The sequence below is a fragment of the Cotesia glomerata genome, linkage group LG2, assembly GCF_020080835.1.
Source record: "Cotesia glomerata isolate CgM1 linkage group LG2, MPM_Cglom_v2.3, whole genome shotgun sequence".
In the NCBI taxonomy this organism is placed as follows: Eukaryota; Metazoa; Arthropoda; class Insecta; order Hymenoptera; family Braconidae; genus Cotesia; species Cotesia glomerata.
The window spans coordinates 17,676,138-17,701,973 of record NC_058159.1 but is presented as its reverse complement, the minus strand read 5'-3'; the positions used below and the strand labels follow the sequence as shown (position 1 = coordinate 17,701,973).

The window sequence follows — 25,836 nt, the reverse complement described above, 5'->3', positions numbered from 1 at the left end:
TCCGGAACCTGTATCGTAGTTTCTGACGATGCAGGCCACGGCTGATGTGAGCTTGCTCTGCCGAGGTGAAAGTTGCAGCAGTGGATCAGGAGCCAGCCACTTCGGGCCTTGATCAGGAAGTACGCAGTGAGTGTTAGAGATCGGAATCTTCACCGCTCCGAGCGAGTCTAGTCCGTCCTTGTATTCCGGGACTGGCTAAGTGTCGGCTAGGCCTCAGGGAACTGGGGTAGGAGTACTATCTTCGAGGGTACACCCGTTCCTAGTTATGACAACCCGCTCCACTCCGTACGATGCGCTTGTAAATCAAAAAAGTATGAGTAACCCACAGGAAACAAACAAGAGTGGAAACGGGCTACATGCCCAACAAGCAGCGATTGAAACGAGCGCTGAAATGAAGCGGTCACAAGCGTTGGAACGCCTAGAGAAACTGACCAGCGAGTTAAATGTTTTCGTTCAGTCAAAGGTCAACATCCACAAGGAGATAAAAAACAAGACGACTAGTGTAGTGAACGCACTTCAACGTTTCAAAAAACTGGACGAAGAATGGCGCTTATCATTACACCGCACCCCTTGTGCTACATCGGAGAGAAACAGTCAAGTGGTTGTTGAAGAAGCGATGGACACTGGAGCCGAAGGTGACGGAGAATCAGTCGCTGAAGAAGAAAGTGAAATTATCACAACGGCAGAGACTGAATCCTTTGACCAAGACGGCTGCATCCTGAGGAAGTTGAAAAGAAAAATTCGTTCTCCCGAAAGCGGAGCTTTTCATACTCCCAAGAAGCTGAAAGACCTTGGACCTGGTCATCCCATCAAGAAGCAGGAAGTGGTTAAGGATCTTCCACAAAACTCTGGTGAACAGAACAAGAAGCCAGGCTGGGAAAAGGTGCAGTCCAGAAAGGACAAGAAGAAGGAGCGCAGGAAACTGCCCCCAGAAAAACCTCTGGTGCCTCCACCGAAGCCGAACCAGAACCCAAGAAGAACAGCAACGAGACCGGAGGCACTTATTATCCGTCCAGCGAACAAAGATAAGTATTCTGAAATACTTACACGGATCAAGGCGGACGTTCGCCCAGATCAGGTCCGCAACATAGTCGAGAAGATACGCAGGATCGCGACAGGGAACATTCTCATCACGCTGTCGAAAGGCAGTAGTGATAGAGGTAAAGACCTGCAGAAGACTATCGCGGGAATACTTAAGGAGGACGCAAATGTCATTAGTACAGGACCTGAAGAAGACCTGGAAATTCGCGATATTGACGATACTAGAACTAAAGATGACATTCTAACAGCTTTACAAGAGGCAGCTGGAAACGATTGTGGTATAACAGTAGAGGCCATTAAAATTCGTAAGGTCTTACGTAGCAGAACACAAATTGCGTCGGTGACTCTGGCAGCAACGGTAGCGCAGAAAGTGGTAGGAGAACACGGCAAGATTAGGATCGGCTGGACCAATTGTCGTATTAGAACAGTACTAAGACCAGTCCGATGTTATAAATGCTGGCATTTTGGACATCGTGCGGTTCAGTGCACAAGTGGAGTCGACCGCTCCAAACTTTGCATTAAATGTGGAGAAGAGGGACACGAAATCGCCGAATGTAATAAGCCTGCTAAATGCGCACTGTGTGCGGATCAACCCGGTACAGAGAATGACGCCCATCATGCCGGCACAAGCAGATGCCCAGTATACCAAGAGGCACTCAAGAAGATAACTGATTAACGAAAATGAGAATACTGCAGCTAAACATCAACCACTGTGAGGCGGCACATGATTTGCTCATGCAGACAGTACGTGAACAGAAGCTTGACCTTGTGCTTATATCGGAACCGTATAAACACCTCGGCGGCCAACCATGGGAAACTGACTGCACCACAAAAGCTGTCATATGTTCCTGTCGCAAGCTCCCCTTCCAGAGTGTCGTTAACAATGGCAGCGCCGGCTTTGTAGCAGCATCGGTAGATGGCATCCGCTTTTACAGCTGCTACGCACCACCTAGCCTCACTATTGTTGAATTCATGGACTTTCTGGATCGACTGACGGAGGACGCGAAGCAGTACTACCCAGTGGCAATAGCTGGAGACTTCAACGCCTGGGCAGTGGAATGTGGCAGCAAACACACCAACGCTCGAGGTAAAGAACTACTGGAAGCTTTTTCTACGTTAGATGTAGTATTGTTAAACAGCGGCGATGCGCCGACGTACACTAAAGGAGACGCAAGTTCTATTGTGGATCTTACTTTTTTCAGCAGCAGCAGCCTCATCAGAGGAAACTACGACTGGAAGGTGATGGAAATCTACACGGCCAGCGATCACAATGCGATTCTCTGGGAAGTATCAAAGGACCAGAATCCTAAAAGACCGGCTAAGAAACTTGACATCGTTGGGTGGAAGGTGAAATCCTTTGACCCAGGTGCTCTAGCAGCTGCCCTAAATAGTGAACCGCTTACTACTGGATCTGCAGAAGAAATGACCAAGGACTTGATGAAGAGAGTGACCCAGGCTTGCGACACCTGCATGCCCCGTAAACGGGGCATGAACCAAAGACCTTCGGTGCACTGGTGAAACGAACACATCAGCTTCCTACGGAAAGAGTGTCTCAAGAAAAGAAGAATATCTCAGCGTGGTTATCGGCGGCCTGACTCAGCGGAACTAGTCGCAGAATACAAGAAAGCTCGTCGACATTTAAACAAAGCCATCAAGGATAGCAAGAAGAACTGCTGGAAAGAGCTAATCAACGAGGTCGACAAAGACTTGTGGGGTAGACCTTACAAGGTAGTCATGGCACACCTGAAATATCAGCCAATGCCGTCTCCTACGTGTCCTCAACTCTTACAGAAGATCGTGACTGCGCTGTTTCCATGACAGCGCGTTTTCAACTATCTGTTGACACAGGACGAACTGAATGATATTCCACCTGTCACGAAAGAAGAACTGATGGAAGCTTGTAACCGCGTCGGGAATAATAAAGCACCGGGATTGGACGGAATCCCTAATATTGCCTTGAAAACATCTATTAAAACAGCGCCAGCGTTATTCCTCGACGTCTACAACATCTGCTTGAAGGAAGGGATTTTTCCTCGGAAGTGAAAACAACAACGGCTGGCACTACTTCCTAAAGGGAAAAAGCCACCGGAAGAACCGTCATCTTATCGTCCACTCTGCATGCTGGATACAGCCGGTAAGATACTGGAACGTATAATCCACCAGAGGATAGAAGCAGTTGTCGATCCACTCTTAGCAGACAATCAGTACAGATTTCAGAAAGGACGATCAACCCTGGACGCGATCAACCTGGTTGTCGGTATAGCCAAAGACGCAATCACCGGTACCAGATGGAAGGGGGGAACGAAGAAGTATTGCCTGGTGGCAACTTTAGACATAAAAAATGCCTTCAACTCCGCCAACTGGGATTGCATCATGCAAGCCCTTCAAGAGATGAACGTACCAGGATACCTACGAAGGATAGTCGCTAGCTACTTCACAGATAGAGTCCTGAGATATGACACGAAGAATGGTCCAAAGGAGTATGATGTTACTGGAGGTGTACCGCAGGGTTCTGTTCTCGGTCCACTTCTCTGGAATGTCATGTACAACGGATTGCTGAGACTGAAACTACCAAGAAATGTCAAACTGGTAGCGTACGCGGACGACGTAGCCGTAGTAATCGTCGCCAAGCATTTTGATGAGATAAAACATATGTTCGCTATCACCTTTGAGCGAATTAACCAGTGGATGGACACAGTAAATCTACAACTGGCTAAATAGGAGATCGAGGCTGTACTTATTACTAGCAGAAAAGTAGTGGAAACGATCAATCTAAACGTCGGAGACCAAGAAATCACATCCCAACCATTCATTCGAACAATATCAGAGGAAGCAGTGTGTGTCATTTCCGGAACTTTGCCGCTCAGAGTCCTAGCTGAGGAAAGACGGAACCTTTACCAACGAAAGAGGACAACCGCACAAAGTGCCGAGGAACTCAGAACTAAAGAACGGCAGAACAGCATCGCACGATCGCAATCGCAGTGGGACGCCGCGACAACAGGGAGATGGACACACCGTCTCATACCGAAGATCGACGTTTGGCTAAACCGAAGTCATGGCGAGGTCAATTACTATCTGACGCAGTTGTTGTCAGGACATGGATGTTTTTGGACGTATCTTCACCGCTTCAAGCATGATGATTCACCGGAGTGCCCGTCCTGCCCAGGAATCAATGAAGACGCGGAGCACGTTTTCTTTGAGTGCCCACGATTTTACCCACAGCGAGATGAGCTGGAGATGATCCTAAAGAAGAAAATCCAACCAGAGACAATAGTAGAAGCAATGTTGTCATCAAGAGCCTCCTGGAACGCCATCAGCACATTTGCAACAGAAGTCCTTATAGACTTGCGTTCCATCGAAAGAAGAAGAGCAAATGACAACAACTAGAAGAAAGGTAAAATAACACCTTAGCTACCAGAAGAAAGAGCAGTAGCTAGATCCTCCCCTCACGAAGTAATGCCTAACGGTTTCCATGAGGGATTAGGGGAAAGAGGAAAAGGGGTTTAGGGTTTAGTGGGTAGGGGCGCTAGCGTCGAGTTTTAGTATGACACTGCGTCAAGTCGCCACATATCCAGGCCAAACAACTATGCCTAGAATCCGTAAAAAGGATTCCCCCCCTTAAAACAAAAAAAAAACAAAAAAAAAAAAAAAAACACACACACACACACACATGGAGGAAATACGAAACCATAGTTTCGAATTTCAGACTGTCGTTCGTTTGTATCAAACTGTTTTATCTTCAAATGACCTATGCAGTGGTTTCTTTTTACGTTATCTGTTTTCTTCTGGTATTTTTCAATAGTAGTTAGCAAGATTTGCCATCATCTTGACGTTCAGATTCAGTAAATTGAAATACATAAGAATCATGCTTGATCCGGATCCACAAGAATGTTTTCATCGTTGTGACTGCAGTTTTTCGCAATTTTTTGCCTTTTTTTGAGGTTTTTTGCATTTTACTCAAAACTGGAGGGTGACCGGGCCAAACGGACTTAAAATTCGGATTCAGCGGCTCGAAATACATGTCCGCAAGAAGGTCCGATCCAATTTACAGACAACTTTTTTTTTTGTGTGCCGGTATTATAAAATTTCAAGTTTTTGATATAATTCACATTTTTTAGGTTTTTATTTTGAATAAAATTCAAAAGCACTATTAATTATATATTTTTATTTTCATAGGGCTAATCACAGTAAAGAATGGATGGTTGGAGTTTGCAGATCCCGTAAAACAGTGGAAAATATTAGTAACTCATTATGGTGGACTAGGTGGACTTGCTATTATTGGAATAATTTTCGCTGCTATCATTCCTTGTATTGGTTTATTTTTCTGTTGTTGTCGATGTGCTGGTAATTGTGGGGCTAGAAGTCAACCATTTGACAAAAAATATGATCATTGTCGGAAAGTATTTCTCAACATTCTTCTTATTGGAGTGTCAACAATTATATTGTAAGTATGACAATGATTAACGATTCTATGAATCATGTAATAATTAACTGTAATTACAATTAATAATAATAATACTTATCTGTTTAGATTTGGAGTTGTTTGTGCTTTTGTTACCAACGAATATATGCAAGAGGGTATTGAAAACTTACCGAGCAGAGCTAAAACTAATTTGAAAGATGTTGAGTTGTATCTTACTACAACTAAAAAACAAATTAGTACTTTGCTTACAACAAATTATAATGAACTTGAAATTACGCTCAACAATATTCTTCAAGCAAGTGGAAAAATTGTCACCGAAGAACTTGCAGCGTATTCTCATGCTGTATCATTGACCAATTTAAATGAAATTGTTTCTGGTTTAGATACTATTAGACAAGATCTTCGAATGATAGATAAACTCACCCGGAACTTGAGAACTAATGCGAGTCAATTAGATATTGGTACTATATTAATTTATCGTTTATTGCTTTATTTGATTCTAAGTGATTTTATGTTGTAATTATATTATTTTTGTTATAGTTGTTCGAGGTGTTAAAAAAAATTTGCTAGAAACATTAACAGGATGTAAAAATCATGAGTGTCAGCAAGTATTACATGATTATAAAATAAATCAGATGTCAATACAAGTTGATTTCGACAAGGTGGGTAATAGTAATTGAAGTAATTCAATTGTTTTTTTTTGACTGTGCAGGTTATGTGTGAAATTTATCATACATTTTTGAGTTGAAAATGCTCAAAAATATATTTATAGTTATCACCTGAGAAAAATATTTCTTGAAATTTTTGAATGATGATATCTTTTGAGCGGGTGTTTTTTTTTTAATTTTAATTCGATTAATGGTATTTGACGCAGATTTTTGAATAAAAATAGTAATATAATTCTGAAAATCAATAGGATTGAGAAATTGGAAAATTACGTGACAACAGTGGAAAAAGGCCATTCGACAGCCGAAATGGAAATAAATTTTTCGTCATTCCTAAAAACTAGTAAAATCCGCGAAATGACTGCAATGGCAAAATTTCATCAAAATTATAAAAAATTTACAACTTAGAAACTCGTGGAAATATAGAAATTAAAGCTTATTTCATAAGCTTTCACATGAATTTTTTACTGTAAATGAATATGTCAATTACGTTCAATAGTTATTTGAAAAAAAAGCAGTGAACGTAAGGTAAAAGACCCAGTTATTGACACTGACCCAGTTACTGACACTTCTAACGTTATTTTGAATTTAAAAAAAAACATTTCATTAAAGAGTTTTATAAATTTTTTTAAAATTAAAATTAATTAATTATGTACGTAATTAATTATATTTCCAACCGTGAAAAAAAAATAACTTTAGAAAAAAAATTCTTTAAGTCTTGAGTGACTGTGGAAGCCATTTTTAAGCTATATTCTAAGTAGTATACGTAACAGCGTTCGTCTATCGAATCAATCAACTATTTATCATATAAGTATAAAAATATAATAAAAACTATATAAATTAGTTAATAATTATACATCATTTAGTTTTTAATTATAATATATCACTTTAAATCACATTTATGCATTAAATGTATTAAAATGTGGGTGTCAATAAATAGGTCCATTTTTTTAAGAACGCCGCAGTTATTGACACCCCAATTTAAACCTATTATCGAGGTTATTTGGTTGTTGACGTTTGAATGAAATATTTAAATATTTATATTTATTATACTTAAGGGGGATAGCCACTGTGAAATTAAAAAAAAAAAAAATTTTTTTTTTTTTATTAAATCCAAGTTTATAAATTCAAAAATATGTATCTAGAGTTTGGTATCAAAATTCCGAATATTTTCCGAGTTATAGTCATTTTTGTGACAGCGCGTCAAATGACTTTACACGCGCGGCACTCCGACGAAAACGCGTTTTTCTCGAAACTACTTTTTTTGAACTGATGAGAACTGTAATTCGCATAAATATGAACCCATTTGCAATTTTTTTTTTCCCCATATTCGTCTATTCAGTAGCTATAGTTCCACGTAGGTGATTTTGGAAATTTTGATTTTTAAGATTTTTTAGGGCTATTTGAATCCAAAAAAATGAGGAAAAAAACGAAAAAATTTTTAATATGTCGCCATTTTTTTTTAAATCCGAATTTTCAAAATCCCCTACGTGCAATGATAACCACACGCATGCAGATTACAACGCTTTTTCGTTTTTTTGTTTTAGATAATCCGTTTTTGAGTTAGAGATCGCATAAGGGAGGGGGAAATTTTTTTGGTGCTCCACAAAAAAGTTAATAACTTTATAATAACATGATATTTTTCGATAAAAATTTAGGAGAATAATCTGCAATGTACACTTCATAATACAAAAAAAAACCCGATCCCCAAATTCTTTCATTATCCCAGTCAAAAAAATCCCCGAAAATCACCTATTTTTTCGATCCTCACAGTGGCCATCCCCCTTAATATATTATAATAATATGCTTTTATTTATAACCGCAGAGTCAAATTGACATTAAAAATTTTTTTTAACATAAAAAAAGTGTTTTAATTATAATACAAGTTTGATTTATTTTTTATTGAATGATTTTATTTTCTTTAATTAAATAATGTAAACCTAACCAATAATGAATAATTTTTATAAATGAGTGTCAGAATCTAGGTCGACGTCAGTGTCAGAAACTTCAACACAAGAAATTTTGAGTGTCAGAAACTAGGTCCTACAACGTTACTGTTTAAAACATTAATTTAAATTATAAACTGGTCCCATATCATTCATTCGCGTTCATAATCTTTTCAAGAAATTCTAAATTTTTTTATGATGCAAAAATTATTTACTCCAATTAAATATTGTAATAATTATTGTGTTATAACCTCTACCGTCACTCTTAGAGTGTCAGAAACTGGGCCCTTTACCTTACGAAATTTTTAATTTCTGAAAATTTCAAATTGCCTACCGTTCCTAAACTAACGGATCGATTTTACTCATATTTGAACGTGACTTTGATTATTGTCTGAAAAATATACATGCCAAGTTCTATTAAGATCCGTTAAGAATTGCGGGATTTAGGCTGGACACGTGCAGAGTTATATTATATATAATTTATCTATTCTAATAATTTTATTATCAGATATTTCTTTACAAAACTATTGAATATTACATTATAAATAAGTAAAAACTTGTCTTCTTTCTTTTATTGTTAGTTTTAACTACCATTATCCAAATATGGGTCATTAATTTAAAAAGTTACATTAACTTATTTTCTTGAAATTATAAGGTGACAAAGTTCAAATTATATTATTTTAAGTGAATAAATGTTACATATTATATTATATTATGTTGTAAGTGATTAATGTAGATGATATCAGAATAAGGCAAATTTTGAAAATAATAATTTCTTCGTATCATTCAAATTCAAAATTTCAATGCCTGATTGGTCAGACCCAACAAGACTGTTTTTAAATTAATACCTGGTGTTAAAATCATTGTAGTTTTGTGAGAATTTTTTTAACTTCCCGCTAAGAAAAATTGAAAATTTTTTAAAATTCGGGAAGTTATTGGTTTGACCCCGTTTTGCGAAAATCAAGTTTTCATCATATCTCGACGTTTTGAAGTCTTAGGAAGCTTCCCTGACTATTCCCGCGATGGTGTCCGTGCGGCTGTATATATGTATGTAAGCACGCGCGCGCGTGCGCGTGTGTGTGTGTTCGGTGTGTGTGTGTGTGTGTGTGTGTGTGTTTTTTTTTTTTTTTTTTTTCCCTTAGGGGGGGGAATCCTTTTTACGGATTCTAGGCGTAGCTGTTTGGCCTGGATATGTGGCGACTCGACGCAGCGTCATACTAAAACTCGACGCTAACGCCCCTACCCACTAAACCCTAAACCCCTTTCCTCTTTCCTCTAATCCCTCATGGAAACCGCCGTTAGGCATTACTTCGTGGGGGGAGGATATAGCAACTGCTCTTCCTTCTGGTAATTAGGTATTATTTTACCTTTCTTCTAGTTGTTGTCATTTGCTCTTTTTCTTTCGATGGAACGCAAGTCTATAAGGACTTCTGTTGCAAACGTGTTTGCGGCGTTCCAGGCAGCCTCTGATGACAGCATTGCTTCTACTATTGTCTCTGGTTGTAGGTAAAATCGTGGGCACTCAAAGAAAACGTGCTCCGCGTCTTCATTGATTCCTGGGCAGGACGGGCACTCCGGTGAATCATCATGCTTGAAGCGGTAAAGATACGTCCGAAAACATCCATGTCCTGACAACATCTGCGTCAGATAGTAATTGACCTCGCCATGACTCCGGTTTATCCAAATGTCGATTTTCGGTATGAGACGGTGTGTCCATCTTCCTGTTGTCGCGGCGTCCCACTGCGATTGCCATCGTGCGATGCTGTTCTGCCGTTCTTCAGCTCTGAGTTCCTCGGCACTTAGTGTGGTTGACCTCTTTCGTTGGTAAAGGTTCCGTCTTTCCTCAGCTAGAACTCTAAGCGGCAGAGTTCCGGAAATGACACACACTGCTACTTCTGATATCGTGCGGAATGCACTGGCTAGTCTTACAGCGCTCAGTCGATATACTGGTCCAGCTTTTCTCCATGATTCTTGCAACTTCAGCGCGTCTGCCCAAATGGATATTCCATATGTGAGCACCGATGTGACAACTGATGATAGTAGTAGTCTCCTGCTCTGCTTTGGCCCTGCGACGTTCGGCATCAGTCGTGCGAGACTAGCCCTCACTACTGACGCTTTGGCACTGACGTGTTCCACTTGCTGTTTAAAGTTGTGTGTGTGTGTGTGTGTGTGTGTGTGTGTGTGTGTGTGTTCGGTGTGTGTGAAAAATTTGAATCGATTCGTTTCGCTAGATTTTGAGAAATCTCAAAAATAAAATTTTCAAAAAACTAATCTGCTCTTAAACTTGAAAAACCATGTCGATTGCCACCAGTCCCGTCAAAATCAGTTGATTCGTTCGGGACTTATCAAAAACTAAAAATTTCGAAAAGAGTGTTTTTTTTTTACATAACTTCGACTTTTCTTTTTGGATCGTTTTTGATGAAATTAAACAATTATTAGAGACTAAAAAACCACGTCGATCGTCGCCAAGAACGTGAAAATTGGTTGATTGGTTCGTGAGTTATCGTTGTCGAAAAAATTCGGAAAAAGTGAATTTTTCAAATTTCTCTAAAATTTTCGGTTTGATCAGTCTGTGTTCAATAGTATATCATATAATTTAAAAAACTGCGTGGAATTTTGCCAATCGCGTGAAAATCGGTTCATTCATTCAGAAGTAATTGCAGCTCAAAGAGCTCAAAAGCTTAGAACAGCTAATTCTTTAAGCTCGGAGAGCTCGAAATAACATATAAATTATATTTTTGAGCTAGAAGAGCTCAAAAACGTCATAAATTATAAGTGCAATTTTAAGCGCTTAGATATGGAAACCAGTGGGATATATACAATGAAAACCAGGCTATAAATTATGGCTCTTTACCGTAAGATGGACGGTGGTGTTTATTACTCGGTAGGTCTTATTAGGTGACGGAATGGTAGTTACGGATAATGTCTCGGATAGCTTAACTGGTAGAGCCTTTGGCGCGTAACCAAATGATCCGGGTTCGAGTCCCGGTCTGGGCTGTCTGAATTATTTTTTCGGTTACCGAAAAATTCCTACTGAGTAAGGTCCCTCCTCCCCCCTTTATCCTTTATTTCCACAGTTCCCAAATTTGTCTTTAATGACAAATTTAGCTATAAATTATGGCCATATTAAAGCAAATTTTTAAGGGAGTTGGGAAAGAACGGATAGGGGAAAGGGGGGACCTACTCAGTGGGAATTTTTCCGTAATTGAAAAAATAATCAGACAGCCCAGACTGGGAATCGAACCCAGATCTCTCGGTTACGCGCCAAGGGCTCTACCAGTTAAGCTATCCGAGACAAGTACTGGCTACTTTATTCAGTCACGTATATAAGACCCACCGAGCAAACAACGCCACCGTCCATCTTACGGTAAAGAGCCATATTAAAGCAAATTTTAAGGGAGTTGGGAAAGAACGGATAGGGGAAAGGGGGGACCTACTCAGTGGGAATTTTTCCGTAATTGAAAAAATAATCAGACAGCCCAGACTGGGAATCGAACCCAGATCTCTCGGTTACGCGCCAAGGGCTCTACCAGTTAAGCTATCCGAGACAAGTACTGGCTACTTTATTCAGTCACGTATATATATTACACTATATATTACATAACATAATTACACTATATATTATATAACTATAATATTACAATTAGTGGGAAGTTGCAGAGATGGCCTTTAGGGTCAACCGTTTTCTAGATTTTTTTATCTGTTGTAAGTCTCAAAATGTAGTATTAATTTGACAGTTAAAAATGCCCGATCAGTTAAGGGGGTAGATGCACTCAGAAGCGTAAAAAAAGGTCTATTTTAAAAAATTTATTTTTTTACAGTAATTAAGTTTATTTTACAAAATAAATTATACAGAGTTTTTATACAATGCTTTAACTTAACATTTATGAAAAAAAAAAATATATATATATATTATTTATTAAAATATCGCCATATTGGTTGGATCCTCTCCCGCGAGTAGTGCTTCGCGGTGACCATCACAGCAGCCTTCTAGATCATCTGAATTCGAAAAACCAAGGTGAAACCTTTAGTTTAATAATAAATCCAGTCTTTAATCGAGGCTTTTTTTTTTTTGAAAATTTACAAAATGGTGGCATTTGAAACTTTGGACTCTGATTTTCGATAAAAAGTTAAAAGTTAATTGTTTAAAAAATATAGTAATTGTCAACAAAAATCAATATCCTTCGATTAAAGACTAGTTCTTAATGCCAAAAAGATAATATTAAAATTTCATCAATATCCACCGAATGGTTTTCGAATTATATTAGTCACCGAATGGAAAAACACAGTTTTGATAAAAACGCGTTTAAAGTTGTTTAAAAGTAGATCTTGTTTAATTTTGATGTTAAGTATCTAATTGAATGGAAAAAGTTAAATTTTGCGTAATTTTATCTGTTGAATCCGAATATCACATTTTTTTGTTGATAATTTGAACATTTAATTGTTTATAGCTAATTGTTTAAATAATTTCTTTGAAAAATTTCATTTTTTTAAATTGATTTTTTATTTTCGTGTATTTTAAGAATTTTTAAAGCGAAAGTATTCTTTACAAAATTTGGTTAAATTCAATATTCATCGAGTTATTAAACTTTGAAAAATTTTTGCTAGAAAAATTTAGTCCGACTAGCTTACACTCGTTTATCACATAAAATTTTTAGCCTAATAGAATTATTTAGATATTAATATTGAATCTGTGAATCATCAATACCTGGACCATATAATAGAGCTTCTACAGATTTTGAAACTTCTAAAACATCTAGCTGGTGTTGTCTTCGAAGCATTCTGCCCTCGCGGGTATTCTCGTTTGCCCGCCTGTTCGCTAAATTTATTCGTTCTGAATCTCTATTTTCCGTGTAACGGTGAGAATTGGGTCCGCAATCAATGTATCGACTACTCACTTCCAATGTCAAGTGTAAAATGAAATTTAACCAAAAATTTTCCATCTTATACTTGAAATTATTCTATTCATACAAGATAATAGGCGTGACAAACCCGGGTGCTTGCAGCTACCGTCCGCTACCTGCTCTAGCCACAACCGAGAGGTTTAATGTTGCTTCAGTAATTACTAAATATCTTGAAAACTATTCATCGGATTGACTTGAAATTTTCAGAGAATATTCTTAAAATATCATACTTTAAGAAAATAAAAAAAAATCAATTTTTCAAAAATTCTAAGTGCATCTACCCCTTTAAGACTGGTGAATTTGTTTTATTTCGACTGGCTTTAATCATTACGATTTCAAATTTAAATAAATGACTTATGCATGAAACTTTACTTTTTAAATTTACGATTTACAATTTGAAGTACAGATACTTTTTGAATTAAAAGTCTATAATATATTTTTTTTCATGCAGTATATGGACCAATACTTTCCGAAGGTGACAAAATATTCATATTATAGATTATTTTTTTTTATTTCAAGTTATTAATTACAATTTTTTTATTTAAATATATTAAATTGCAATATTTTTTTAATTGATAGTAATATGCAAATATTTTCAGCTTCCTGATGTAACTTTAGCACTACGTAATATAACATCTCTAATGGAAGGAAATATCGTATCGGAAGTCAGTCAAGGCAGAGAAACTTTTCTAAAAATTCAAAGAAATATTCAACAGGCTGTAAATGAAACAATTCCAGTTGTTAGTGCAAGTATTGAAAATGCTGGGCGCTCATTGGCTAGCGCATCTAAAAACATAACTTCACTTATTGATAAAATTAATAAGGAGATAACTAAAGTTTATATTCCTCATTTAAAAATTGCTCAAGATAATATTGAAGAATACTCAATTTACAGGTTACTTTATAGTTTATGTGAGCCATAGCGAATTCAAATACAAAAAACCGCTTCATGTTACAAGACATTCAATTTCTAAATTTTTTGATGTGTTAGCTTTATACATTATCAATACCCAGATGCGGAAACGAATTTCCAGTCGTGAGAGTTCAATAATTGTTAAATTGATAAAAATTCGCTATGGAGGGAGCATGCTTTCTTTTTAACATCAAATATTATATAAAAATGCTAATAATTTCTTTGTTGCAGGTATTATTTTGGTCTTGGTGTATCTAGTGTGTTATTAACGATATTCACACTGCTAACATTTGGATTATTATGTGGTATTTGTGGGAAGCGTCCTGATGGATTTGGTGATGATTGTTGTAACAAAGGAACTGGTGGACGTTTTTTAATGATAGCAGTATGGATAATATTCTTATTGACAAGTATCTTGATAGTTATCACTACAGTGCTCATGATAATTGGAGTAATGTCACATCGTGCAATTTGTGAACCTTTACAAAATCCTAAAGACAACCATATATTTGAATTGGTTGATGAGTTGGTTCAAGTTAAGCAATTACTTTATCCCAATAATTTAGAGGCTGATATTAATTTAAGCTGGATTGTAACACATTGTCATAAAAATGAAACTCTATACAACGTGTTGAAATTAAAATATTTAATGGAACTAGATTCACTTAAAAATTTTGTTGATCGTTATGCAATTAGTAGTACAATCGATCAATTACGTGAAATGATAAATCTTTCTCCAGGCATTGTAATACTCACCGAAAGTGCTACATCTAAATTAAATGACTTAGCTCAAAGTGGATTAAGTGACATTAAATTTTATCAGTATGCAGAACTTTTGAAAGATAATATTACAAATGTTAATTTAGAACATCTTGGAACTGAGTTACGACGAATAGCTGCTGCATTACCAAGTAGTCAAGCAAATATTACTGACAGTCTTCTTAAAAATGCTCATGATTTAGATCATTATCATAAAGATTTAATTTTACCGATGACATTATTAAGTGAACAACTTAGTACGAGTGCTCTTGAACTTCAAGAACACATCAAATTCAATCATGGTTCTATGTCGGAAGCTATTCATAATTTAGTTAGTGAAGTAATGGTAGCACAACAGTTTTTAAATAAAGATGGTCCAAAATATGTACAAATTGTAGGTATAACTATTGTAAATTGACTAAAAAAAAAAATTTTTTTTGTATTCTAATTAATTTTCAAAACTTATAGCTTGCTACTAAGTTTGGAGAAGCATTTCTACATCAAGTAAACGGCTTTTTAGAACATTTAATAAAAACTGCACGTGATACGATTGGTCGATGTGGTCCTGTTTCGAATGCTTACAATTCTACAATTGTTGATGGGTGCAATAGAATCCTTGATCCATTCGTAAGCTCTTGAATAAATTTTTTAATGTTAATATTGAACTATATTATTAATAAAATTTTTATTTTTTATTACAGAATGGATTTTGGGTCAGCGTAGGTTGGTGTCTTATTTTATTCTTACCGACTGTAGTTTTATGTGTTAAATTGAGTGCGTTATATCAGAAATCGGATCCTTATCCTGGACCTCTTGTTGAATCGTAAGTATTTCGTTATATTTTTTATTGTAATTATTAAAAAAAGAATATTAATATAAATCACTAATGAATGTGCTGAAGTTGGAAACTTGGAATACATGTATAAAGTTAATATATCTGTAATTTTCACTAATTCTTGCAAAATATCAAATTGATACCAATGATTCAAGATTTTTGATCGTTCTGTCATTCCATATGAAAATGTCAAAAACTAAAAAAAAAAAAAAAAAAAAAAATGTTTGTGTACCAGAGTACACAAGTAAGAAGTGAAACTTCTTTATGACATATCATTTTTCTACTATTTACAACTTCATAGAAATTGGGTAGATAAGGCTAAGAAACAAATTTTTTTCGTGTTAAATTAAAGCTATGTTATTACTATAGACATGCATACAAATAATATGAGTAATTCAGTTTATCATTGCTCATTATAATTATTGTATTTCATCAATTATGATCGCATCATAATTACCATTATTGTCATTTATTTAAACTCTGCCATTATTTAATCTAAAAATTAGTTAATCAGTTTACAAAAATTATATAACGAACTTTAATATTCATATTTCATGTCATAACTTAGTAAAAATACTTCAAAGCAGATATTTAATAACTTACTCAATTTACACAAGTTATGAGTAAATAATTGGAATTATCTATTCAAAGTAATACAATTATATAATGACAGTTAATCTTGTAGACATGCAATGATTTTATAGAATTAAAAATGAATAAGTAAATCATTAAAAACGAATAATTAAAAAAGATGTACGTATATATATTTTTATTTTGAAATTGTGTTTTCTTTTATTTTTAAATGATTATTTAATTTTTTTTTTTTTAATTGTTTTGAGAATTAATAATGTTTACTAGATTTATTCTTTACTTCGCTAAAAAAAACATCATGGCGCGTAACTGAAAATCGTGACGATTTTTTTTACATTGCTATAAAATTTCTCTCATACATCGATAAAGAAGTTTCACTTCAAAAAATCGGAGAACGTTTGGTCTTGCTGGCCATCCTTAAAACTTTTCGCTATTCTGGACCTGAAAGCACTCTAAAATATATTTATCGATGTGTATATCTTCATTTATTCCCTCATATTTTGAATAAGCCGAAATAATGACCAAGATCATAAAACGAAAATATTTTGAAAGTTTAAGCTTGTAATATTAAGGTTAAGAGATCTATGATTGCAATTTTCTGTTTTCATGTTTAAAAAATTTTATTTTCTTATAACTTGCCAATGGTTCGATGAAAAATGATAAAAACATTATGACCAAAAAGAATGTTGTATTTTACAAAATCACGAATCATTTTAAAAAAATATTCGTTGAGACATTATAACATTATTCTAAAACTAAAAAATTATGTTTTTTCGATTGAAAAAGAATTTTATTTCAATTTAGGAATGTATAAGAGATCACGTAATGCAAATAAATTTATAATTAATTATTTTAAGATTTGAGACAGTTTGAAAAAGTTTCGAGAAATATTTATTAAATAAAACTTAAAATTAACATAGTATAGAATAAATGTGGTACAACTCAATAGTTATTGGTAACTAGGTATAAATATTGTGATTTAACATAAAACTAAAACAATTTTGGACTAAAGTTCATGTATTGAATAATAAATCGGATATGAGTATAATTATAGCTAACAGATATTATTATTAAAATTCTGGAAATATATTTTATTGATTTACAATAGAAAGTCATAATTTTGATGAAAAAGTGTTGATTGAATTAGTTGTCTTAACGATTACAAATTCGATAAATCTGAAACGTCTTCACAGAATTATGACGTAAAACAAAAATAATAATGCCAGCATAATAACAGTAGTCAAGCGCTCTGTAAAAATTATAATACCGCTTGATATTTAAGCAAAAGTATGATAGGTCAGTGGATAGAGAACTCGTGTACAAATTCAAGGTAATATATTTAAGCCAAAAGTAATATGGAGAAATTAACTCTGTTAGTTAAGAATAATTAATCATTGTATTTTGATATCAGATTTTTATTAATTCTTACTCCTAGTTAGTCAGTACGGAAACTATTTGATTAAGAAATATGGCTTCTTTCTCCCCCCCCCCCCCTAAGAATATGACTTAAGAAGTTATATTACCTTGGTACTATTAAAAGAGAATTACATTTAGTAAAGAGATCGCTGCAGTAATGTAGAATCAATCAATTACTGAATCTATGATACTGAGTAATAATTTTTAGAGATTCCGTAAGGAAAATTTAAAATTATGGTTATGATTTTTATGGCAGATATTCAAAATCATTAAAATATAAAAATTGTGAATAGGTCATTCTTTTTTAAGTTTGATGGACTAGTATAATCAAATTTCATGCATTTCCTGTTGAATTTTCTAAAATTTTTAGCCATTTTCTTCCATGTAAAAACCTCCGCTCTAAAGCAATACAGCTAATGGAATTGCCATCAGTAATTATAATAAAAAAAAAAAATACTGTAAATTGCAGTTTAATTGACGTAAAAACGAAAATAAAAGCCGAAGTTAAGATTTTTATCGTGTAGAATGAATCGGAATTCATACAAAAACTGTAGAGACGATTAATCAAGACAACATTTAAAACACAGAATAAGATAATGTACCCAGTACTTGAACATATTTTAGAATAAAATGTATTCAACTATTATTTTGGCAAATAAACATGAATTGAATAAAGGCCACCCCTGCAACTTCCCGCTAATTCCGTTAATACCTGGGCGCTTAAAATTGCACCTACGAAGTTTTGAGCTCTTCGAGCTCAAAAATACAATCTGTGTGTTGTTTTGAGCTCTCCAAGCTCAAAAAGATACCTTTTCTATGCTTTTGAGCTCTTTGAGCTCAAAAGTCTGATAAAAGTTTCATAGAACACTATTTTTTGAATTTTCAAACCGCAATAACTTTTGAATGAATGAACCGATTTGTACGCGGTTGGCGTCATTCTACGCAGTTTTTTAAGCCTCATAAAAAATTTCTAAGTTTCAATTGGTCAAACTAGAAATTTCGGAGTAATTAAAAAAAAACTTTTTTGGGTTTTCGTTCCTGCACGATATCTCTCGAACGAATCAACCGATTTTGACCGGATTAGCGAAAATCAACGTGGTTTTTTGATGTTAAGAGCTGATTAGTTTTTGGAGTTGATTGATAAAGCCGTTTAAAAGTTATTCCAAAAAAACCATTTTTGAAAAAATTTTTTTTTACAATTTTTTTTAGATTTTTCGAAATCCATCGGTCCGAATCAGTCCAAATTGTATTCAAAATCTAAGTTTGGCTAAGCCCTTTCGAATGGCACCAACCGCGATGAAATCGGTTTAAACGTTCAAAAGTTATAAGAGGTTTACATACTTACACACACACACACACACACACACACACACACACACACACACACACACACACACACACACACACATGCACACGCACGCACGCACACACACACGCACGCACGCGCACACACACACACACACACACACACGCACACACACACACACGCACGCACACACACGTGCACATGCACGCACACACACGTGCGCGCGCGCACACACATACACACCATCGCGGGAATAGTCAGGAAAGCTTCCTAGGACCTCAAAACGTCCTCAAAACACACACACATGATCAGTGAGCTGAATGATTTCGTCCAACCAAAGGTCAACATTCACAAAGAGATAAAATCTAAGATGACTGGTGTAACTAACGCCCTTCAAAGGTTTGAGAAGCTGGATGAGGAGTGGCGCTCATCATCGCAGCGCATTTCTCATGCTACACCGGAGAAAGCCTGTCAGGCTGTCGTCGTGACTGACGAAGCAATGGACACCGGAGCTGAAGGTGATGGTGAATCAGTCGCTGAAGACAAGGGTGAAACTGACACAAGGCCTGGAAAGAGAAAGGACCGAAACTCGCCAGAGCCAACCGATAAAGTCACAAAGAAGAAGGACTTGAAAAAAAGCCCTCCCCAACGACTGGCAGGGCAGGTCGACGAACCTAAGAAGACGACTGACTGGGAAAAAGTACAGTCTAAGAAGGAGAAGAGAAGGCTAGCTAGAGAGCAACTCCCAAAGCAACCGCCGAACGAGCCCCGGCCGGAACCTAAGCGGAAGAAACCGCGAAAATGGACCAGGCCTGACGCTCTGATCATCCGTCCGGTCGAGAAGGAGAAGTACGCCGAAATATTGCGTAGTATAAAGCAGGCCGTCCCTGACGAACAGGTCCGCACAACCGTGGAAAAGATCCACAAAACCAAAACTGGGGACCTGCTGATTACGCTCTCAAAGAAGAGTATCGACAAAGGCCAAGCCTTGCAAAAGACCATCATGGATATTCTTCAAAAAGAGGCCGAAGTAATCTGCAAAGGACCGCAGGAGACCATCGAGATCCGAGACATTGATGATGACACGACGAAGGAGCACATTCAGACTGCCCTGAAAACGGAAACCGGAGAAACTTGCGAAATACCACTAGAGGCTATCAAGATCCGTAAGGCCTACAGAGGTACGCAAACGGCTACAGTGACACTACCAGCAGCTGGAGCACAACAGCTACTGGAAGGAAGCGGCAAAATAAGGATTGGCTGGGTCAATTGCCGAATAAGAGCAACTAGAAGACCAGTCCAATGCTTTAAATGCTGGCACTTCGGACATGTTGGGTCCCAATGTAAAAGCCAAGTAGACCGGTCTAAACTCTGCATCAGATGGGGACAAAAAGGGCACCGTATCTCTGACTGTAAAAATCCTGCCAAGTGTGCAATATGTGCTGAGCAGCAAGGAGCAAAGGACGTGGCTCACCATGCCGGCACCCACAGGTGCCCGGTATTTCAGGAGGGGCTCAGAAGTTGACGAACAAACAACCATGAGGATACTACAGCTCAATCTCAACCATTGTGAGGCAGCGCATGACCTGCTTATGCAATCCGTGCGAGAATTAGAGCTTGACTTGGTACTAATAGCAGAGCCATATAAACACCTGAGTACCCAACCCTGGGAATCTGATAGCACATCCAAAGCTGTCATGTGGCAAGCTCCCTTTCCAAAATGCAGTCGACAACAGCAATGCCAGCTTTGTAGCAGTATCAGTAGAGGGCATCCGCTTCTATAGCTGCTACGCACCACCTAGCCTCTCCATTGTTGACTTCACTGATTTCTTGGATCGACTAACTGAAGATGCGAAGCAATACCATCCAGTAGCGATAGCCGGAGACTTCAACTCCTGGGCAGTTGACTGGGGCAGCAAACATACCAACGCACGAGGGAAAGCACTACTAGAGGCCTTTACTACACTAGATGTAGTTTCGCTCAACAGTGGTGATACGCCGACCTACACCAAAGGTGACGCAAGCTCAATTGTAGACCTCACTTTTGTCAGTAATAGCCTTGCTAGAGGTGACTACAACTGGAAAGTGTTGGACATCTACACTTCCAGCGACCATCATGCGATATTCTGGGAAATATCAAACGACCAGAACCTCAAGAGACCAATCAAGCAGTCTAACATCGTTGGTTGGAAGGTGAAATCTTTTGACCCAGAAGCATTGCTAATAGCCCTCGATGGTGATCCGATCAACACTGGATGTGCAGAACAACATACTAAGGACCTGATGAGGAGAGTAACACATGCTTGTGATGCCAGTATGCCTCGTAAACGTGGCATAAATTCGAGACCTTCGGTGCATTGGTGGAACGACCACATCAGCGTCCTCCGTAAAGAGTGTCATAGAAAGAGAAGAATCTCCCAGCGCGGCTATCAACGGCTCAACTCAGTGGAGCTGATCGCAGAGTACAAAAAGGCGCGTCGTGAACTGAATAAAGCCATCAAAGAGAGCAAAAGAAGATGCTGGAAAGAGCTTATATACGAGGTGGATAAAGACGTGTGGGGTAGGCCTTATAAGGTGGTTATGACCCACCTGAAAAAACAACAAATGCCATCACCTACGTGTCCTCAACTTCTTCAGAAAATCGTCACTGCACTGTTCCCACAGCAACGCAACTTCGATTACCAGTTGGCGCCAGGCGAACTGGACGACATTTCACCTGTCACTAAAGAAGAACTGCTGGAGGCCTGTAACCTTGTAGGGAATAATAAAGCGCCGGGATTGGACGGAATCCCTAATTCAGCCTCGAAAACCATCATAAAGGCAGTTCCAACATTATTCCTCGACGCTTATAATGCATGCCTCAAGGAGGGGACTTTTCCTCGTAAGTGGAAACAGCAACGATTGGTACTGTTACCTAAAGGGAAGAAACCACCAGAAGAACCGTCATCTTACCGACCACTTTGCATGCTAGATACGGCGGGTAAGATATTTGAGCGCATAATTCACCAGAGAATTGAAACAGTAGTCGACCCACTCCTGGCAGACAATCAGTATGGATTCCGGAAAGGACGATCAACCCTGGACGCAATCAAGCAGGTTGTTGATTCGGCCAAGGAAGCAATCGCAGGAACCAGATGGAAAGGTGGAACGAAGAAGTATTGCCTGGTGGCGACACTAGACATCAGAAACGCCTTCAACTCCGCCAATTGGAAATGCATCATGCAGGCCCTCCAAGAGAAGAATGTACCAGAATACCTGCTTAAGATCGTAGCAAGCTACTTTGAAAATAGGGTCCTGAAGTATGACACGAAGAACGGTCCGAGGGAGTATGATATTACTGGAGGGGTACCACAAGGTTCAGTTCTAGGCCCGCTCCTGTGGAACATTATGTATGACGGTTTATTAAGACTAACTCTGCCAAGAAACGTCAAACTCGTAGCATATGCAGATGACGTAGCCGTAGTGATCGTTGCCAAACACCTTGACGAGATAAATCATATGTTCGATCTCACTTTTGAGTACGTTAACCGGTGGATGGGCGCAGTGAACCTGCAACTGGCGCAACACAAGACTGAGGCAGTACTTATTACCAGCAGAAAAGTGGTAGAGACCATTAAGCTGAAAGTCGGCGAACAAGAAATCACAGTGTGTGTTATTTCCGGTACTCTGCCTCTCAGAGTCCTAGCTGAGGAAAGACGGAACCTATATCAACGAAAAAGGTCAACCACACTGAGCCCTGAAGAACTTAGAAGGGAAGAACGGCAACACAGCATCGCAAGATGGCAACAAGACTGGAATGCTTCAGAGAAAGGTCGGTGGACGTACCGTCTCATACCTCGGATTGATGTGTGGTTCAGCCGGAGTCACGGTGAGATCAACTTTTATTTAACCCAGATGTTATCAGGACACGGATGTTACCGGAAGTATCTTCACCGCTTTAAGCACGATGATACCCCAGAGTGCCCGTCCTGTCCAGGGGTCAATGAAGATGCGGAGCATGTTTTCTTTGTGTGTCCACGTTTCAACCAACAGCGCGATGAGTTGGGGAAGATTCTGAAAAAGAGAACCCAACCAGAGTCAATAGTAGAAGCAATGTTGTCGTCAGAAGCTGCCTGGAACGCCACAAGCACTTTTGCTACAAAAGTGCTTACCGAGTTGCGATCCACTGAGAGGAAAAGAGCGAAAGACAGAATCTAGAAGGAAGAAATAACATCTTAGCCACCAGAAGGAAGAGCGGCAGCTAATTCCTCCCCCCGCGAAGAAATGCCTTACGGCGGTACCATGGGGGATCAGAGGATAGAAGAGAAAGGGGTTTAGGGTTTAGTGGGTAGGGGCGTCAGCGTCGAGTTTTAGTATGACGCTGCGTCGAGTCGCCACATATCCAGGCCAAACAGCTATGCCTAGAATCCGTAAAAAGGATTCCCCCCCTAAAAAAAAAAAAACACACACACACACACCACACACACACACACCACACACACACACACACACACACACACACACACACACACACACACACACACACACACACACACACACACTACATACAGACATAGTGACACCCTCGCGGGAATAGTCAGGGGAGCTTCCTAGGACCTCAAAACGTCGAGATCTGATGAAAACTCGATTTTCGAAAAACGGGGTAAAACTAATAACTTCCCGATTTTTGAAAATTTTCAATTTTCTTAGCGGGAAGTTGAAAATAACGATGATAAGAAATTTTTCCGAGACGTTCAAAATTCACTAAAAATACAGTCGTATATACTTGAATAGTCCTTTTAGACAAGCTGTAATAGTTGGTTACCATATTTAAATGAGTATATGTGTCAAAACGGTTTTTCCATTACTGGAAAAGTTAGACGATAAAATTAAATTCCAAAAATAATTTTATGATCCGATGTAGAAACTATTGCCTATTATATATAAGCATTTTTTTTTTTTTTTAATTAAAGAAACATCGAAATAATGTATTTCTAGCTGATTTCCCAGTAATATTATTATAAGAAGAATATTAAATTTGAATATTTTTTACATTATGTTTAATAATTTGTAGTTATTATATGCATATTATAAACTTGTTCAAGTACCAGGTATTTTACCAGATAGCTTTAAACAAATATACATCATTTAGGAAAAAAAAAAATATATATCTTTGACTAAGTAAACCTACTACAAACGGGTACAGAAATTATATACTGATACATAATCTTTTTCTTCCAGGTACTGAATTAATATTATGAATGACGAATAAAAAATAAATAAATATGTACAAAATAGCTCGTCACTATCTATTTGGCATTTATAGCTATACTACGAGTTAACAAGTATTTCTGATATTTATTCTTAAACATATTTATCACCATGAAATTTTATGTATGTGACATGGCACAACTCTTGTTTATGTGATGAATGTGTACTCGAATAATGAAGATATAGGAAGAAAAAATACTCAAAATATTGAACAAAACTTGAAAACGGAGCTAAGAGAAAACTGTACACCTTAAGCCGGAGTGCAATAATTATTTAACGATTATGTACATACTTTGTTATACGTTACATGATTTTCATAAGTGATTTCTTGATTTAAATAAATATAATAATTTATCCTATAAAATTAATTTTCAAGACTGGTAATAATTTTTTGATAAATATGTCGTGTAAATATAACATCATTCGTTTTCTTTAAGACTTATTATTATTATGTAAGTTTTTGAAACATTTTAATTGTAATAATAATTTTAATGACTTAAAAGTAACACTGATCAAAGTCCTTTAAAACTTATCGTAAATTGGTCACAAGTAACCGTGTTTCCATTAAAACTACGTCTGGTATTGTAAACGATGTAATTTTGTGTCTACACATGAGTAAAAAAAGTTTTTAAAGTAAACTTTCATGTTGCAATTAGTATGCATAGTTTATGTATGAATTGGATGTTCGCTTTTTAAAAATGAATTGTATATTTATGAAAAAAAACTTTTTTAAAATAAATATTAGAGAAATTAACTTGGTGTACAATGTTTGTGAATATAGAAACAAAACCTTCAGCACAAACTATATAAGAAAATTATGGTCATCAAAAGTATAAAAGCAGCCCTGGTTAAAAATATTGATTGAAAAGGATTAAAAATGATGAAATTTGAATACTTTTGAATACTTTGAATTCTTTTTCATGTATATATAGATATACAGTTTACATGGGGTGACTGATTCCCAATACTTTTCAATCAGTATTTTTAATCAGGGAGGTGATAATGTGAGCTAAGCCAATCATTTTATAATACTATGAAATTTGATATTTTTTTGTATTATGAGATCAACAAAAAAGTATCCTTAAAGTTGAATTGAAATATTGTTACGCTTGATATCTATTAATTACTAAAAAGTTGAAATAATTTCATTGGTTGATTTTTGAGCTTTTTGAGCTCAAAATCTGAGAATTGTTTCAGACCAACATTTATTGAGATTTTCAACCAACAATATCTTTTAAACGCGTCATTCATCTTTGATTTTGCCTGCAGCATTCAACCCAGTTTTTCAAGTATAAGTATTTGTAATGTCTTGAGTCAATTGGTTGAAAATTTTGAAAGTTATCTCAAGAAAACTTGAAACTTTTTTTTTTTTTAATTATTTTATTTTATTTTTAAATTCCCGCTAAGGAAAATTGAAAATTTTCAAAAATCGGGAAGTTATTGATTTTACTCCGTTTTTCGAAAATCGAGTTTTCATCAGATCTCGACGTTTTGAGGTCCTAGGAAGCTTTCCTGACTATTCCCGCGATGGTGTGTGTGTGTGTGTGTGTGTGTGTGTGTGTGTGTGTGTGTGTGTGTGTGTGTGTGTGTGTGTGTGTGTGTGTGTGTGTGTGAATTACTTCGAAATTCCTAGTTCAATCAATTTAAACTTTCTTCATGAGGCTTAAAAACTGCGTCGAATGCCGCCAACCGCGTGAAAATCGGTTTATTCATTCAGAAGTTGTTGCGGTTTAAAAATTCACAAAATAATGTTTTATTTAACTGGTATCAGTCTTTTGAACTCGAAG

The 25,836-nt window shown here is 36.8% G+C and overlaps 1 protein-coding gene across 1 annotated transcript; it reads left to right on the top strand.

The window, feature by feature from the left end:
• The first annotated feature begins 391 nt into the window (after window positions 1–391).
• Window positions 392–24,803, top strand: LOC123259038 (prominin-like protein). Its single transcript, XM_044719300.1, has 11 exons — window positions 392–502; window positions 728–1,145; window positions 5,218–5,485; window positions 5,573–5,925; window positions 6,005–6,126; window positions 13,431–13,454; window positions 13,579–13,874; window positions 14,124–15,045; window positions 15,120–15,278; window positions 15,353–15,474; window positions 24,020–24,803. Exons 1-11 carry the CDS (start codon window positions 392–394, stop codon window positions 24,024–24,026), a joined length of 2,802 nt encoding a protein of 933 aa, XP_044575235.1. The 3' UTR covers window positions 24,027–24,803.
• The last annotated feature ends 1,033 nt before the right edge of the window (window positions 24,804–25,836 follow it).